The sequence below is a fragment of the Anomaloglossus baeobatrachus genome, chromosome 6 (genome assembly GCF_048569485.1).
Source record: "Anomaloglossus baeobatrachus isolate aAnoBae1 chromosome 6, aAnoBae1.hap1, whole genome shotgun sequence".
Classification (NCBI taxonomy): domain Eukaryota; kingdom Metazoa; phylum Chordata; class Amphibia; order Anura; family Aromobatidae; genus Anomaloglossus; species Anomaloglossus baeobatrachus.
Window position 1 is genome coordinate 570,839,207 of NC_134358.1, and position 20,629 is coordinate 570,859,835.

Below are 20,629 nucleotides of genomic sequence, written 5' to 3' on the forward strand. Positions count from 1 at the left end.
TTAGTGTATACAGTGTATAGAAGACCTGTGTATACAGTATATAGAAGACACGAGACGCAGGAGAGGTGAGACCTCTGTATATAGTGTATACAGTGTATAGAAGACCTGTGTATACAGTATATAGAAGACACGAGACGCAGGAGAGGTGAGACCTCTGTATATAGTGTATACAGTGTATAGAAGACCTGTGTATATAGTGTATAGAAGACACAAGACGCAGGAGAGGTGAGACCTCTGTATATAGTGTATACAGTGTATAGAAGACCTGTGTATACAGTATATAGAAGACACGAGACGCAGGAGAGGTGAGACCTCTGTATATAGTGTATACAGTGTATAGAAGACCTGTGTATACAGTATATAGAAGACACGAGATGCAGGAGAGGTGAGACCTCTGTATATAGTGTATACAGTGTATAGAAGACCTGTGTATACAGTATATAGAAGACACGAGACGCAGGAGAGGTGAGACCTCTGTATATAGTGTATACAGTGTATAGAAGACCTGTGTATACAGTATATAGAAGACCTGTGTATACAGTATATAGAAGACACGAGACGCAGGAGAGGTGAGACCTCTGTATATAGTGTATACAGTATATAGAAGACCTGTGTATACAGTATATAGAAGACACGAGACGCAGGAGAGGTGAGACCTCTGTATATAGTGTATACAGTGTATAGAAGACCTGTGTATACAGTATATAGAAGACACGGGACGCAGGAGAGGTGAGACCTCTGTATATAGTGTATACAGTGTATAGAAGACCTGTGTATACAGTATCTAGAAGACACGGGACGCAGGAGAGGTGAGACCTCTGTATATAGTGTATACAGTGTATAGAAGACCTGTGTATACAGTATATAGAAGACACAGGACGCAGGAGAGGTGAGACCTCTGTATATAGTGTATACAGTGTATAGAAGACCTGTGTATACAGTATATAGAAGACACGGGACGCAGGAGAGGTGAGACCTCTGTATATAGTGTATACAGTGTATAGAAGACCTGTGTATACAGTATATAGAAGACACGAGACGCAGGAGAGGTGAGACCTCTGTATATAGTGTATACAGTGTATAGAAGACCTGTGTATACAGTATATAGAAGACACGAGACGCAGGAGAGGTGAGACCTCTGTATATAGTGTATACAGTATATAGAAGACCTGTGTATACAGTATATAGAAGACACGAGACGCAGGAGAGGTGAGACCTCTGTATATAGTGTATACAGTGTATAGAAGACCTGTGTATACAGTGTATAGAAGACCTGTGTATACAGTATATAGAAGACACGAGACGCAGGAGAGGTAAGACCTCTGTATATAGTGTATACAGTGTATAGAAGACCTGTGTATACAGTATATAGAAGACACGAGACGCAGGAGAGGTGAGACCTCTGTATATAGTGTATACAGTGTATAGAAGACCTGTGTATACAGTATATAGAAGACACGAGACGCAGGAGAGGTGAGACCTCTGTATATAGTGTATACAGTATATAGAAGACCTGTGTATACAGTATATAGAAGACACGAGACGCAGGAGAGGTGAGACCTCAGTATATAGTGTATATAGAAGACCTGTGTATACAGTATATAGAAGACACGGGACGCAGGAGAGGTGAGACCTCTCTATATAGTGTATATAGAAGACCTGTGTATACAGTATATAGAAGACACGAGACGCAGGAGAGGTGAGACCTCTGTATATAGTGTATACAGTGTATAGAAGACCTGTGTATACAGTATATAGAAGACACGAGACGCAGGAGAGGTGAGACCTCTGTATATAGTGTATACAGTGTATAGAAGACCTGTGTACACAGTATATAGAAGACACGGGACGCAGGAGAGGTGAGACCTCTGTATATAGTGTATACAGTGTATAGAAGACCTGTGTATACAGTATATAGAAGACACGAGACGCAGGAGAGGTGAGACCTCTGTATATAGTGTATACAGTGTATAGAAGACCTGTGTATACAGTATATAGAAGACACAAGACGCAGGAGAGGTGAGACCTCTGTATATAGTGTATACAGTGTATAGAAGACCTGTGTATACAGTATATAGAAGACACGAGACGCAGGAGAGGTGAGACCTCTGTATATAGTGTATACAGTGTATAGAAGACCTGTGTATACAGTATATAGAAGACCTGTGTATACAGTATATAGAAGACACGAGACGCAGGAGAGGTGAGACCTCTGTATATAGTGTATACAGTATATAGAAGACCTGTGTATACAGTATATAGAAGACACGAGACGCAGAGAGGTGAGACCTCTGTATACAGTGTATACAGTGTATAGAAGACCTGTGTATACAGTATATAGAAGACACGGGATGCAGGAGAGGTGAGACCTCTGTATATAGTGTATACAGTGTATAGAAGACCTGTGTATACAGTATATAGACGACACGGGACGCAGGAGAGGTGAGACCTCTGTATATAGTGTATACAGTGTATAGAAGACCTGTGTATACAGTATATAGAAGACACGAGACGCAGGAGAGGTGAGACCTCTGTATATAGTGTATACAGTGTATAGAAGACCTGTGTATACAGTATATAGAAGACACGAGACGCAGGAGAGGTGAGACCTCTGTATATAGTGTATACAGTGTATAGAAGACCTGTGTATACAGTATATAGAAGACACGGGACATAGGAGAGGTGAGACCTCTGTATATAGTGTATACAGTATATAGAAGACCTGTGCATACAGTATATAGAAGACCTGTGTATACAGTATATAGAAGACACGAGACGTAGGAGAGGTGAGACCTCTGTATATAGTGTATACAGTGTATAGAAGACCTGTGCATACAGTATATAGAAGACCTGTGTATACAGTATATAGAAGACACGGGACGCAGGAGAGGTGAGACCTCTGTATATAGTGTATACAGTATATAGAAGACCTGTGCATACAGTATATAGAAGACCTGTGTATACAGTATATAGAAGACACGGGACGCTGGAGAGGTGAGACCTCTGTATATAGTGTATACAGTGTATAGAAGACCTGTGTATATAGTGTATAGAAGACACGAGACGCAGGAGAGGTGAGACCTCTGTATATAGTGTATACAGTGTATAGAAGACCTGTGTATACAGTATATAGAAGACACAAGACGTAGGAGAGGTGAGACCTCTGTATATAGTGTATACAGTGTATAGAAGACCTGTGTATACAGTATATAGAAGACACGAGACGCAGGAGAGGTGAGACCTCTGTATATAGTGTATACAGTGTATAGAAGACCTGTGTATATAGTGTATAGAAGACATGAGACGCAGGAGAGGTGAGACCTCTGTATATAGTGTATAGAAGACCTGTGTATATAGTGTATAGAAGACACGAGATGCAGGAGAGGTGAGACCTCTGTATATAGTGTATACAGTGTATAGAAGACTTCTTTATATAGTGTATAGAAGACACGAGACGCAGGAGAGGTGAGACCTCTGGATATAGTGTATAGAAGACCTCTGTATAGAGTATATAGAAGACACGAGACGCAGGAGAGGTGAGACCTCTGTATATAGTGTACAGGAGACCTCTGTATAGAGTATATAGAAGACACAAGACGCAGGAGAGGTGAGACCTCTGTATATAGTGTATATAGAAGACCTGTGTATACAGTATATAGAAGACACGAGACGCAGGAGAGGTGAGACCTCTGTATATAGTGTATACAGTGTATAGAAGACCTGTGTATACAGTATATAGAAGACACGGGACGCAGGAGAGGTGAGACCTCTGTATTTAGTGTATACAGTGTATAGAAGACCTGTGTATACAGTATATAGAAGACACGAGACGCAGGAGAGGTGAGACCTCTGTATATAGTGTATACAGTGTATAGAAGACCTGTGTATACAGTATATAGAAGACACGAGACGCAGGAGAGGTGAGACCTCTGTATATAGTGTATACAGTGTATAGAAGACCTGTGTATATAGTGTATAGAAGACACAAGACGCAGGAGAGGTGAGACCTCTGTATATAGTGTATACAGTGTATAGAAGACCTGTGTATACAGTATATAGAAGACACGAGACGCAGGAGAGGTGAGACCTCTGTATATAGTGTATACAGTGTATAGAAGACCTGTGTATACAGTATATAGAAGACACGAGATGCAGGAGAGGTGAGACCTCTGTATATAGTGTATACAGTGTATAGAAGACCTGTGTATACAGTATATAGAAGACACGAGACGCAGGAGAGGTGAGACCTCTGTATATAGTGTATACAGTGTATAGAAGACCTGTGTATACAGTATATAGAAGACCTGTGTATACAGTATATAGAAGACACGAGACGCAGGAGAGGTGAGACCTCTGTATATAGTGTATACAGTATATAGAAGACCTGTGTATACAGTATATAGAAGACACGAGACGCAGGAGAGGTGAGACCTCTGTATATAGTGTATACAGTGTATAGAAGACCTGTGTATACAGTATATAGAAGACACGGGACGCAGGAGAGGTGAGACCTCTGTATATAGTGTATACAGTGTATAGAAGACCTGTGTATACAGTATCTAGAAGACACGGGACGCAGGAGAGGTGAGACCTCTGTATATAGTGTATACAGTGTATAGAAGACCTGTGTATACAGTATATAGAAGACACAGGACGCAGGAGAGGTGAGACCTCTGTATATAGTGTATACAGTGTATAGAAGACCTGTGTATACAGTATATAGAAGACACGGGACGCAGGAGAGGTGAGACCTCTGTATATAGTGTATACAGTGTATAGAAGACCTGTGTATACAGTATATAGAAGACACGAGACGCAGGAGAGGTGAGACCTCTGTATATAGTGTATACAGTGTATAGAAGACCTGTGTATACAGTATATAGAAGACACGAGACGCAGGAGAGGTGAGACCTCTGTATATAGTGTATACAGTATATAGAAGACCTGTGTATACAGTATATAGAAGACACGAGACGCAGGAGAGGTGAGACCTCTGTATATAGTGTATACAGTGTATAGAAGACCTGTGTATACAGTGTATAGAAGACCTGTGTATACAGTATATAGAAGACACGAGACGCAGGAGAGGTAAGACCTCTGTATATAGTGTATACAGTGTATAGAAGACCTGTGTATACAGTATATAGAAGACACGAGACGCAGGAGAGGTGAGACCTCTGTATATAGTGTATACAGTGTATAGAAGACCTGTGTATACAGTATATAGAAGACACGAGACGCAGGAGAGGTGAGACCTCTGTATATAGTGTATACAGTATATAGAAGACCTGTGTATACAGTATATAGAAGACACGAGACGCAGGAGAGGTGAGACCTCAGTATATAGTGTATATAGAAGACCTGTGTATACAGTATATAGAAGACACGGGACGCAGGAGAGGTGAGACCTCTCTATATAGTGTATATAGAAGACCTGTGTATACAGTATATAGAAGACACGAGACGCAGGAGAGGTGAGACCTCTGTATATAGTGTATACAGTGTATAGAAGACCTGTGTATACAGTATATAGAAGACACGAGACGCAGGAGAGGTGAGACCTCTGTATATAGTGTATACAGTGTATAGAAGACCTGTGTACACAGTATATAGAAGACACGGGACGCAGGAGAGGTGAGACCTCTGTATATAGTGTATACAGTGTATAGAAGACCTGTGTATACAGTATATAGAAGACACGAGACGCAGGAGAGGTGAGACCTCTGTATATAGTGTATACAGTGTATAGAAGACCTGTGTATACAGTATATAGAAGACACAAGACGCAGGAGAGGTGAGACCTCTGTATATAGTGTATACAGTGTATAGAAGACCTGTGTATACAGTATATAGAAGACACGAGACGCAGGAGAGGTGAGACCTCTGTATATAGTGTATACAGTGTATAGAAGACCTGTGTATACAGTATATAGAAGACCTGTGTATACAGTATATAGAAGACACGAGACGCAGGAGAGGTGAGACCTCTGTATATAGTGTATACAGTATATAGAAGACCTGTGTATACAGTATATAGAAGACACGAGACGCAGGAGAGGTGAGACCTCTGTATACAGTGTATACAGTGTATAGAAGACCTGTGTATACAGTATATAGAAGACACGGGATGCAGGAGAGGTGAGACCTCTGTATATAGTGTATACAGTGTATAGAAGACCTGTGTATACAGTATATAGACGACACGGGACGCAGGAGAGGTGAGACCTCTGTATATAGTGTATACAGTGTATAGAAGACCTGTGTATACAGTATATAGAAGACACGAGACGCAGGAGAGGTGAGACCTCTGTATATAGTGTATACAGTGTATAGAAGACCTGTGTATACAGTATATAGAAGACACGAGACGCAGGAGAGGTGAGACCTCTGTATATAGTGTATACAGTGTATAGAAGACCTGTGTATACAGTATATAGAAGACACGGGACATAGGAGAGGTGAGACCTCTGTATATAGTGTATACAGTATATAGAAGACCTGTGCATACAGTATATAGAAGACCTGTGTATACAGTATATAGAAGACACGAGACGTAGGAGAGGTGAGACCTCTGTATATAGTGTATACAGTGTATAGAAGACCTGTGCATACAGTATATAGAAGACCTGTGTATACAGTATATAGAAGACACGGGACGCAGGAGAGGTGAGACCTCTGTATATAGTGTATACAGTATATAGAAGACCTGTGCATACAGTATATAGAAGACCTGTGTAATACAGTATATAGAAGACACGGGACGCTGGAGAGGTGAGACCTCTGTATATAGTGTATACAGTGTATAGAAGACCTGTGTATATAGTGTATAGAAGACACGAGACGCAGGAGAGGTGAGACCTCTGTATATAGTGTATACAGTGTATAGAAGACCTGTGTATACAGTATATAGAAGACACAAGACGTAGGAGAGGTGAGACCTCTGTATATAGTGTATACAGTGTATAGAAGACCTGTGTATACAGTATATAGAAGACACGAGACGCAGGAGAGGTGAGACCTCTGTATATAGTGTATACAGTGTATAGAAGACCTGTGTATATAGTGTATAGAAGACATGAGACGCAGGAGAGGTGAGACCTCTGTATATAGTGTATAGAAGACCTGTGTATATAGTGTATAGAAGACACGAGATGCAGGAGAGGTGAGACCTCTGTATATAGTGTATACAGTGTATAGAAGACTTCTTTATATAGTGTATAGAAGACACGAGACGCAGGAGAGGTGAGACCTCTGGATATAGTGTATAGAAGACCTCTGTATAGAGTATATAGAAGACACGAGACGCAGGAGAGGTGAGACCTCTGTATATAGTGTACAGGAGACCTCTGTATAGAGTATATAGAAGACACAAGACGCAGGAGAGGTGAGACCTCTGTATATAGTGTATAGAAGACCTCTGTATAGAGTATATAGAAGACACGAGACGCAGGAGAGGTGATACCTCTGTATATAGAAGACCTCTGTATATAGTGTATAGAAGACCTCTGTATACAGTGCAGAGTATATAGGAGACCTCTGTATATAGTGTATAGAAGACCGGTGTATACAATATATAGGAGACCTCTGTATATAGTGTATAGAAGACCTGTGTATACAGTATATAGGAGACCTCTGTATATAGTGTATAGAAGACCTGGGTATACAGTATATAGGAGACCTCTGTATATAGTGACCTCTGTATAGAGTATATAGAAGACACGAGATGGAGGAGAGGTGAGACCTCTGTATATAGTGTATAGAAGACCTCTGTATAGAGTATATAGAAGACATGAGACGCAGGAGAGGTGAGACCTCTGTATATAGTGTATAGAAGACTTGTGTATACAGTGCAGAGTATATAGGAGACCTCTGTATATAGTGTATAGAAGACCTCTGTATAGAGTATATAGAAGACACGAGACGGAGGAGAGGTGAGACCTCTGTATATAGTGTATAGAAGACCTCTGTATAGAGTATATAAAAGACACGAGACGCAGGAGAGATGAGACCTCTGTATATAGAGTATAGAAGACCTGTGTATACAGTGCATAGGAGACCATTGTATATAGTGTATAGAAGACCTCTGTATATAGTGTATAGACGACCCCTGTATATAGTGTATAGAAGACCTCTGTATATAGTGTATAGAAGACCTTTGTATATAGTGTATAGAAGACCTCTGTATATAGTGTATAGAAGACTGGTGTATACAGTATATAGGAGACCTCTGTATATACAGTATATGGGAGACCTCTGTATATAGTGTATAGAAGACTGGTGTATACAGTATATAGGAGACCTCTGTATATACAGTATATGGGAGACCTCTGTATATAGTGTATAGAAGACCTGTGTATACAGTATATAGGAGACCTCTGTATATAGTGTATAGAGTATATAGGACACCTGTATATACAGTATATGGGACACCTGTGTGCAGTGTATAAGAGACCTGTATATATAGTATATAGAAGACCTCTGTATAAAGTGTATAGTATATAGAAAACCTCAGTATATAGTATATAGAGTATATAGGAGACCTCTGTATATAGTGTATAGGAGAACTGTGTATACAGTGTATAGAGTATATACGAAACCTCTGTATATAGACCGGTGTATACAGTGTAGAATATATAGGAGACCTCTGTATACAGTGTATAGAAGACCTCTTTATATAGTGTATAGAAGACCTGTGTATACACTATATAGGTGTATAGAGTATATAGGAGACCTTTGTGTATATAGTAAATAGAGTATATAGGAGACCAGTGTATATGCTATATAGAGTATATAGGAGACCAGTGTACATAGGAGACCTCTGTATATAGTATCTAGAGTATATAGGAGACCTCTGTATATAGTATATAGAAGACTTCTGTATATAGTGCATAGAGTATATAGGAGAACTGTATATAGTATATAGAAGACTTATGTATATAGTGTATAGAGTAAATAGGAGACCTCTGTGTATAGCATATGTACGGTGTATACAGTATATACGATACCTCTTAGTATGTAGAGTTAGAGTATATAGAAGATCACTGTAAATAGTATATAGAAGGCCAGTGTGTACATAGAAAACTGGTGTATACAGTATATAGGAGACCTCTGTATATAGAGTATATAGGAGACCTGTGTATATAGTATATAGAGTATATAGGAGACCTCTGTATATAGTATATAGAGTATATGACTCCTCTGTATACCGTACAGTATATATGTCTCCTCTGTATACAGTATATATGACTCATCTGTATACAGTACAGTATATAGGGTAGCACAGTGGCTCAGTGGTTAGCACTGCAGTCTTGTGGTGGCTCAGTGGTTAGCACTGCAGTCTTGCAGCGCTGGGGTCCTGGGTTCAATTCCCACCAAGGACACCATCTGCAAGGAGTTTGTATTTTCTCCCCGTGTTTGCGTGGGTTTCCTCTGGGTTCTCCGGTTTCCTCCCACACTCCAAAGACATACAGATAGTGACTCTAGATTGTGAGCCCCAATGGGGACAGTGTTCCTGATGTATGTAAAGTGCTATGGAATATGTTAGCACTATATAAAAAAATAAATAAAGATTTGATATGGCTCCTCTGTATACAGTACAGCATATATGACTCCTCTGTATACAGTACAGCATATATGGCTGCTCTGTTTACAGTATAGTATATAGGACTCCTCTGTATACAGTATAGTATATAGAACTCCTCTGTGTATAGTATATATGACTCCTCTGTATACAGTACAGTATATGATCCTTTGTATACAGTATATATGACTCCTCTGTATACAGTATAGTATATATGACTCCTCTGTATATAGTATAGTATAGATGACTCCTCTGTATACAGTATAGTATATAGGACTCCTCTGTATACAGTATATATGGCTCCTCTGTATACAGTATAGTATATATGACTCCTCTGTATACAGTACAGTATATATGACTCCTCTGTATATAGTATAGTATAGATGACTCCTCTGTATACAGTATAGTATATATGACTCCTCTGTATATAGTATAGATAACTCCTCTGTATATAGTATATATGACATTTCTGTATACAGTATAGTATACATGACTCCCCTGTATACAGTGTAGTATATATGACTCCTCTGTATATAGTATAGATGACTCCTCTGTATACAGTATATATGACATTTCTGTATACAGTACAGTATATATGACTCCTCTGTATACAGTGTAGTATATATGACTCCTCTGTATACAGTATATATGACATTTCTGTATACAGTACAGTATATATGACTCCTCTGTATACAGTGTAGTATATATGACTCCTCTGTATATAGTATAGTATAGATGACTCCTCTGTATATAGTATATATGACATTTCTGTATACAGTATAATATATATGACGCCTTTGTATACAGTGTAGTATATATGACTCCTCTGAATATAGTATAGATGACTCCTCTGTATATAGTATATATGACATTTCTGTATACAGTATAGTATATATGACTCCTCTGTATACAGTGTAGTATATATGACTCCTCTGTATATAGTATAGTATAGATGACTCCTCTGTATATAGTATATATGACATTTCTGTATACAGTATAGTATATATGACTTCTTTGTATACAGTGTAGTATATATGACTCCTCTGAATATAGTATAGATGACTCCTCTGTATATAGTATATATGACATTTCTGTATACAGTATAGTATACATGACTCCCCTGTATACAGTGTAGTATATATGACTCCTCTGTATATAGTATAGATGACTCCTCTGTATAGTATGTATGACATTTCTGTATACAGTATACATGACATTTCTGTATACAGTACAGTATATATGACTCCTCTGTATACAGTACAGTATATATAACTCCTCTGTATATAGTATATATGACTCCTCTGTGTATAGTATATATGACTCCTCTGTATATAGTATATATGACTCCTCTGTATACAGTGTAGTATATATGACTCCTCTGTATATAGTATATATGACTCCTCTGTGTATAGTATATATGACTCCTCTGTGTATAGTATATATGACTCCTCTGTATATAGTATATATGACTCCTCTGTGTATAGTATATATGACTCCTCTGTATATAGTATATATGACTCCTCTGTGTATAGTATATATGACTCCTCTGTATACAGTATAGTATATATGACTCCTCAGTATATAGTATATATGACTCCTCTGTATATAGTATATATGTCTCCTCTGTATATAGTATATATGACTCCTCTGTATATAGTATATATGTCTCCTCTGTATACAGTATATATGGCTCCTCTGTGTATAGTATATATGGCTCCTCTGTGTATAGTATATATGACTCCTCTGTATATAGTATATATGACTCCTCTGTATACAGTACAGTATATATAGTATACGGCAGTCCCCGCACACTTGACCTTGGATCAGAGTCTTTGTAGCTAATGATTAAGACAATCCCGGCCTCAGAGTGATTATCAGTGATTATCAGTGACACATTCCCCCTGACTGGCCGCGCTCCGCTCTGACGATCACATTATTGTATGCTACTATTTTCATCATTTATTATTATTTTTTATATTTATTTATTTATTGATCACATTTCTATATTTATTTTATTTTCTCACTTTAATGAAGTTTTTTTATTTTTTATTAATTTGTGTAAGTGATTGTATCCGACAGCAAATTGTACAAATCAGTCAGAAACGTGCCGCAGTATCCAAGCCTCCGGAGCCATTCTAGACCCTGTAAACTTTATTATTATTATTTATTATTATAGCGCCAGCAATTCCATGTGAAAGGGGTATACATAATAGGGACAAGTACAATAATCATAGACAATACAAGACACAAACAGGTACAGGAGGATAGAGGACCCTGCCCGCGAGGGCTCACAGTCTACAGGAGGAGAGAGGACCCTGCCCGCGAGGGCTCACAGTCTACAGGAGGAGAGAGGACCCTGCCCGCGAGGGCTCACAGTCTACAGGAGGAGAGAGGTCCCTGCCCGCGAGGGCTCAGTCTACAGGAGGAGAGAGGACCCTGCCCGCGAGGGCTCACAGTCTACAGGGGGAGAGAGGACCCTGCCCACAAGGGCTCACAGTCTACAGGAGGAGAGAGGACCCTGCCCGCGAGGGCTCACAGTCTACAGGAGGAGAGAGGACCCTGCCCGCGAGGGCTCACAGTCTACAGGAGGAGAGAGGACCCTGCCCGCGAGGGCTCACAGTCTACAGGAGGAGAGAGGACCCTGCCCGCGAGGGCTCACAGTCTACAGGAGGAGAGAGGTCCCTGCCCGCGAGGGCTCACAGTCTACAGGAGGAGAGAGGACCCTGCCCGCGAGGGCTCACAGTCTACAGGAGGAGAGAAGACCCTGCTCGCGAGGGCTCACAGTCTACAGGAGGAGAGAGGACCCTGCCCGTGAGGGCTCACAGTCTACAGGAGGAGAGAGGACCCTGCCCGCGAGGGCTCACAGTCTACAGGAGGAGAGAGGACCCTGCCCGCGAGGGCTCACAGTCTACAGGAGGAGAGAGGACCCTGCCCGCGAGGGCTCACAGTCTACAGGAGGAGAGAGGACACTGCCCGCGAGGGCTCACAGTCTACAGGCGGAGAGAGGTCCCTGCCCGCGAGGGCTCACAGTCTACAGGGGATAGGTGAGGATACAGTAGGGGAGGGTGGAGCTGGTCGTGCGGAGCTGTATCAGACTGAGGGTTACGGCAGGTTGTAGCAGGTTGTAGGCTTGTCGGAAGAGGTGGGTCTTCAGGTTCCTTTTGAAGCTTGGCAAGGTAGGCGAGAGTCTGATGTGCTGAGGTAGAGCGTTCCAGAGTATGGGGGAGGCACGGGAGAAATCTTGGATGTGATGGTGGGAAGAGGAGATGAGAGAGGAGCAGAGAAGGATCTTGTGAGGATCGGAGGTTGCGTGCAGGTAGGTACCGGGAGACCAGGTCACAGATGTAGGGAGGAGACAGGTTGTGGATGGCTTTATAGGTCATTGTTAGGGTTTTGAACTGGAGTCGTTGTCCAATGGGAAGCCAGTGAAGGGATTGGCAGAGAGGAGAGGTCGGGGAGTAGCGAGGGGAGAGGTGGATTAGCCGGGCAGCATAGTTGTCACAGAAGTCGCTGATATTTTCCACTTTCCGCCAAAGGGAGAGATTGTTCCTCCGATGACTTCTGTCCCCGAGTCACAGGCCTGGATATAAGGACATTTCCCATCTGTGCAGGCGACGTCAGCTCACATCAGTGACAACGTGGCCTCCGTGATCTCAGGGAAACGCAGAGACGCTGCCGATAGTATCACTTCACTCACTGCAGAAAACTGGAAATGAAAATGCAAATACACGATAATATACAATATGTGGAGGGTAGAACTCACCCCAAACCTGAGCAACCGAAAACGGGGAACAGAAAGCGGACAAAGCGACAGCAAGATCCCAGCAAATACAGGAACCCAGCAATGAGTGTGCCCAAACATCAGCACAACCAGCACAACAGGGGCATAAATCACAATCACACATAACTACTATAATACTGCCCCCTATCTACAAGAATATAACTATTATAATACTGCTCCTATCTACAAGAATATAACTACTATAATACTGCCCCTATATACAAGAATATAACCACTATAATACTGCTCCTATCTACAAGAATATAACTACTATAATACTGCCCCCTATATACAGGAATATAACTACTATAATACTGCCCCTATGTACAAGAATATAACTACTATAATACTGCCCCCTATCTACAAGAATATAACTACTATAATACTGCTCCTATCTACAAGAATATAACTACTATAATACTGCCCCCTATATACAGGAATATAACTACTATAATACTGCCCCTATGTACAAGAATATAACTGCTATAATACTGCCCCTATATACAAGAATATAACTACTATAATACTGCTCCTATGTACAAGAATATAACTACTATAATACTGCCCCCTATGTACAAGAATATAACTACTATAATACTGCTCCCATGTACAAGAATATAACTACTATAATACTGCCCCCTATGTACAAGAATATAATTACTATAATACTGCCCCCATGTACAAGAATATAACTACTATAATACTGCTCCTATGTACAAGAATATAACTACTATAATACTGCCCCTATGTACAAGAATATAACTACTATAATACTGCCCCCTATATTCAAGAATATAACTACTATAATACTGCCCCCATGTACAAGAATATAACTACTATAATACTGCCCCCTATGTACAAGAATATAACTACTAGAATACTGCCCCCTATGTACAAGAATATAACTACTATAATACTGCCCCTATATACAAGAATATAACTACTATAATACTGCTCCCTATGTACAAGAATATAACTACTATAATACTGCCCCTATGTACAATAATATAACTACTATAATACTGCCCCCCTATGTACAAGAATATAACTACTATAATACTGCTCCTATATACAAGAATATAACTATTATAATACTGCCCCTATGTACAAGAATATAACTACTATAATACTGCTCCTTATGTACAAGAATATAACTACTATAATATTGCTCCTATGTACAAGAATATAACTACTATAATACTGCTAATATGTACAAGAATATAACTACTATAATACTGCTCCTATGTACAAGAATATAACTACTATAATACTGCCCCTATGTACAAGAATATAACTACTATAATACTGCCCCTATGTACAAAAATATAACTACTATAATACTGCTCCTATGTACAAGAATATAACTACTATAATACTGCCCCTATGTACAAGAATATAACTACTATAATACTGCTCCTATGTACAAAAAAAAACTACTATAATACTGCTCCTATGTACAAGAATATAACTACTATAATACTGCTCCTATGTACAAGAATATAACTACTATAATACTGCCCCCTATGTACAAGAATATAACTACTATAATACTGCTCCTATATACAAGAATATAACTATTATAATACTGCCCCTATGTACAAGAATATAACTACTATAATACTGCTCCCTATGTACAAGAATATAACTACTATAATATTGCTCCTATGTACAAGAATATAACTACTATAATACTGCTAATATGTACAAGAATATAACTACTATAATACTGCTCCTATGTACAAGAATATAACTACTATAATACTGCCCCTATGTACAAGAATATAACTACTATAATACTGCCCCTATGTACAAGAATATAACTACTATAATACTGCTCCTATGTACAAAAAAAAAACTACTATAATACTGCTCCTATGTACAAGAATATAACTACTATAATACTGCTCCTATGTACAAGAATATAACTACTATAATACTGCCCCCTATTGTACAAGAATATAACTACTATAATACTGCTCCTATGTACAAGAATATAACTAGTATTATACTATGTGCAATATTTTAGTCTTGCTCCTTTTGTCTGAGGGTTAGTCTTGTTAGTATATGAGTTGCAGACTGTTTGCGGTATACTTTAGGTTCTCGCTTGCGGTAAGTTGTGGGCAGTGCTTCCCGTTCTCCGCTGTAACTCGTTCTTCCAGTGTTCCCTGCAGTGAATATAATGATACATTGTCGGCGCTGATCCTGCCGTTACGGTTTGGCGGTTGTCACAATCCTCTGTATGATTTGCTTTCTACAGTAACCTCTTAGTCGCTGTCCGTCTGATCTTGTACATAATACTGGATGTCACATACTGCAGTGGTCAGAAGAGTAAAAATAAGCAACTGACCGCCTTAAAATATATAAATCTTTGTTCCAAAAATCATTTCATTTAAAAATAGATCCATAAACGGCAGCATAAAAAATCCGGAGAAAATAAGAGAATGAGACAGGAACAAACGCGTTTCGGATGCGGTTCCTTATTCATTGTTTGTAAACTACATCCACAGTAGTGGCGATATACATCGTACCCCCTGATCATGGGGAACGCACCAATCAGATAAATAGAGACACATATTGTAGAATGCACCAAATCACGAAAACAACAATATAAGCAGAGAAGAAAAAAAGCACAAAAAAATCTTTCACATAGGAGAGAAACAGAAGAGAAGTTTTTAAAACCTTACATCAAGAATATAAAATACAGTGAAATCAGCGGAAGCTGTATACCTTGTAATGAAACAGCAGATCTAGAGTTAAATTCAGACCGAGCGGATTTCTAGAACGTAAAATTATACATCCACCAGATTTCACGATTCCAAAGTTTCCTTTTATGGTCCCCTCCTTGTACTTTCTCTATAACTTTCTAAATCTTTCTCTATACCCGTAACCATACAATAACTTACGTCCCCTTGATGTTCTAATGAGAAATGTGTAGAGACCGTAGAGAATTTAGTGACTAAATTGTTTCAGGCAACCGAACGCTGCCTCCGTATGCGGGTTTTTTGCGGCCAGGCGGTGCAACCGATATACTGGAGGGTGCAAGTTTTACAAATAATAGTATATACAACAAAAGTTGTGTTACAATTAATGCAGTTCTTAATTTGATAGTCTTTAGCAGGCAGGTGGTGCAACCGATATACTGGAGGGTGCAAGTTTTACAAATAATAGTATGTACAACAAAAGTTGTGTTACAATTAATGCAGTTCTTAATTTGATAGTCTTTAGCAGGCAGGTGGTGCAACCGATATACTGGAGGGTGCAAGTTTTAGAAATAATAGTATATACAGCAAACGTTGTGTTACAATTAATGCAGTTCTTAATTTGATAGTCTTTAGCAGGCAGGTGGTGCAACTGATATACTGGAGGGTGCAAGTTTTACAAATAATAGTATGTACAACAAAAGTTGTGTTACAATTAATTCAGTTCTTAATTTGATAGTTTTTTGCGGCCAGGTGGTGCAACCTATATACTGGAGGGTGCAAGTTTTAGAAATAATAGTATATACAGCAAAAGTTGTGTTACAATTAATGCAGTTCTTAATTTGATATTTTTTAAAGTGACTACAGAAGAGAAAGTGTTAGAAGGTCGTGCATAATTGCAGCATACAAACAGAATGGCCACATTTAAAGAAACCTGCAGGTTCAATGTAAACAAGGCTCAGTACGGATCAGGCGAGGATAAAGAAGGTTCCCAGGTAGGGGCTGTTAAAAAAAGCACATTAGTAAAAAACATTATGATTATAATTACTGGTCCCGTGACGCATCCTGCAGACCCACTCAGCCGCTGTCTCCCGGTCGCTTCTGCTTCCGGGTCCGATCATTAACTTCCGGAGGTATTCACTGCACTGCTCATCACTCTGCAGTTTTCTGCTTTTTTCGGTCGTGTTCGCGATGACGTCAGGGTTCACCTGAGTCTATGGCTCATGGACTTAATTGAACTTTGACTGTCACTGTGCGAGTCTCACATCGGTACTCTCCTCACAGTAGCGGGTCGGCTGCATGTATTTCCATGCAGCTGAGACGCTCCTGTCAAGAGAGTATGCGCCCATACATTCTAGCATCTAGCCAATAGCAGACGCCCATTCTGCGTGACAGCGTCTGTGATTGGCTGTTGGGTTTGTCACACATATAGTAGTGTAAAAATAAATGAATAATTTAAAAAAAATTACGTAGCGCAGATAAAGGGGGGCGGCTACAGGTTGCCACCCCCATCTGCCTGGCTTTCCCTTGGCTGGCAATCAATATACAGGGAAGCCCATTAATTTTCTTTTTTTTAATTATTTAAAAAAAAATAATAAAAAAAAAATGTGTGGGCTCCCGTCGTATTTTGATCTCTAGTCAGGTAAAAACAAGCAGGATTCCCCACAGCCCGCAGCCGCCCCTGGAAATGGCGCATTGCTTCTTAGCGCCATTTCCAGGCCCTTTACCTGGCTCGTACAGTGGCCCTGATGATGGTGTCATGTTGGGTAATAAAGGGGTTAATACCAGCTTTTTATTCTCAGCTGGTACTAAGCCCGAAATTCATAGTGTCACGCCATATTAGACATGGCCATCATGAATTTCTAGTAAACAGTAAAAAGAAAATCACAAGACATAGAATTTTTTTTTATTAGACATAAAACAAAAAAAAATTTAGAGACTCCATCTCTATTGTAAAAAAAAATATTTTTTTCAACATAGTCGACCGGGAGGGCGATGTCAGCTCTGCTTCATCTCTCTGTACAGACAGCGTCTCTACAGAGCAAGATGCAGGGAGAGCAATGTCAGCTCTGCTTCATCACTCTGTACAGACAAGCGTCTCTACAGAGCAAGATGCAGGGAGAGCAATGTCAGCTCTGCTTCATCACACTGTACAGACAAGCGTCTCTACAGAGCGAGAAGCAGGGAGAGCAATGTCAGCTCTGCTTCATCGCTCTGTACAGACAGCGTCTCTACAGAGCAAGAAGCAGGGAGAGCAATGTCAGCTCTGCTTCATCACTCTGTACAGACAAGCGTCTCTACAGAGCGAGAAGCAGGGAGAGCAATGTCAGCTCTGCTTCATCGCTCTATACAGACAAACATCTATACAGGGTGAGAAGCAAAGAGAGCAATGTCAGCTCTGCTTCATGGCTCTGTACAGACAAGCGTCTCTTTAGAGCGAGAAGCAGGGAGAGCAATGTCAGCTCTGCTTCATCGCTCTGTACAGACAAGCATCTATACAGAGTTTGAAGTAGGCTGGCACTGACAGTCAAAGTTCAGTCACATCCATGGCTCATTTATGGACTTGGGTGAACCCTGATGTCACGGCGAACATGGTCGAAAAAAGCCGTAGACTGCTCAGTGACCACCAGAAGTTAACGATCAGACCCAGTAGCAGAAGCTGCCGTGCAACAGCAGCTGAGCAGGTCTGCAGGATGCTTTGCGGGAGCGGTAAGTATAATGACAATGTTTTTATTAACTATATCCTTTATTTGACATCTCCCCCCCCCCCCCCCCCCCACCCCATCACATAACTGTAAAGTCCAAGTTTGGGGTTCAGATGCATAATGATAATTTTGCGTTATCTCAGAATCCGAATTTGAATAACACCATCCTCATTAACATAAACAGAGACATCCGAAAAAGCAATATGATTTTTTTGAGCTTTATATGTAAATTGGAGATTCATGGTGTTGTTGTTTATATATTTTACAAAATTTAGAATGGAATCAACATCTCCGTCCCATATCCAGAGCAAGTCGTCGATATAACGACCAAAGCACGTGATATGGGACGAAAAGGCTCTGAAAAAATATATTTCTCCTCTCATATAGATGTTAGCGATGGAGGGCGAGAAATACGATACTGCAGCAATTTCCACATATTTGTATATACAATACTGTGCAAGCGTTTTCGGAATGTGAAGAAAAAGGATCCAAAGTCCGAGCGTTTACACAAATAGAAGTGTTCTTATTATCAAGTAAGAAAATGCAAAGTGAATGGTCAAAGGAGAAGTGAAATCCGCATCTGGTGACCGCTCCTCGCCTTCATCACTGCTCGTCACTTGCACACAGTTGTTGTCAGCAGGTTTGTTGTTAGAGCAGCGTGGTGCAGGGGCTGAGACACTGATTCCAGGGATGTGTCACTTACTGCGCTGTGTGCTCCTGATAGAATAAATTCATTATTTAATCTGCGGGAGATTGCCCCGATATGACTCGCTGTCTCGTGCCTCCGGGTCCAGTGATCGGCAGCGCTCTGTGCACAATGTACAAACCAAGATACAAATCTTTAAAAATCTTTGCTTGTCTTGCAAAACGCTCTCACACCAAGTTACTCTTAATCCAAGGTTCTGCTGTATATTCACAATCAGTGGTGCGAGCGACAAATACAGGGCTCAGCATTCCACGCTCTGCAGAGAGAACTGCGATTATGCCACAACTGCTGCACCCAGAAAATTACGTCACATCCTACATTATCCTCCAGAGCTGCACTCACTATTCTGCTGGTGCAGTCACTATGTACATACATTACATTACTGATCCTGAGTTACCTCCTGTATTATACTCCAGAGCTGCGCTCACTATTCTGCTGGTGCAGTCACTATGTACATACATTACATTACTGATCCTGAGTTACCTCCTGTATTATACTCCAGAGCTGCACTCACTATTCTGCTGGTGCAGTCACTATGTACATACATTACATTACTGATCCTGAGTTACCTCCTGTATTATACTCCAGAGCTGTGCTCACTATTCTGCTGGGCTGGGGATACTGATCCTGAGTTCTATCTCCAGAGCTGCACTCACTATTTAGAAAATGAAAATTGATGCTATTTTTAAGAAAAATGCAGGCAAAGCCGCACGTTTAGTTATTTTACAGATGAAGCTTCTGGGAGTTTTTCTGATTTTCGTGTCCGGACATTAGATCGGAGTTTGCAGCGTTTCTGGACATTATCAGGTGATTATTTCTCACAGTCACAGATTGTGTAACGCGGCGTCCGGTCCTTGCAGATGATTTCGTCACCCGGTGACGCCGGCGCTGACACGAGGCTTCTGTTTCCTTTTTTCCCGGTTTTGTGAAGACAAAAATTCTCATGTAAAAATTTCTGAGAAAAAGAAAAAAATTGAAGTCATCAGATTCTTCAGAGCATCATATTATACATGGTAATGTGCAGCCGCTATAACCTGGGCATCTCCTATATATATATATATATATATGTGCAGCCGCTATAACCTGGGCATCTCCTATATATATATATATATATATGTGCAGCCGCTATAACCTGGGCATCTCCTATATATATGTGTG

General features: G+C 40.2%; 1 protein-coding gene across 3 annotated transcripts in view; it reads left to right on the forward strand.

Annotated features, from left to right (window-relative positions):
• Positions 1-20,629, forward strand: part of ALS2CL (ALS2 C-terminal like) — a 197,958-nt gene that overhangs the window by 15,913 nt on the left and 161,416 nt on the right. For 2 of the 3 annotated variants that reach the window (XM_075315852.1, XM_075315853.1), the window contains exon 2: positions 16,919-17,055. The exons of the other annotated variant lie outside the window; for it this stretch is intronic. In XM_075315852.1, coding sequence (XP_075171967.1) covers positions 16,975-17,055 — 81 coding nt within the window. In that variant the 5' untranslated portion in view covers positions 16,919-16,974. The remainder of the gene's footprint in view (positions 1-16,918; positions 17,056-20,629) is intronic. 3 annotated transcript variants of the gene reach the window in all.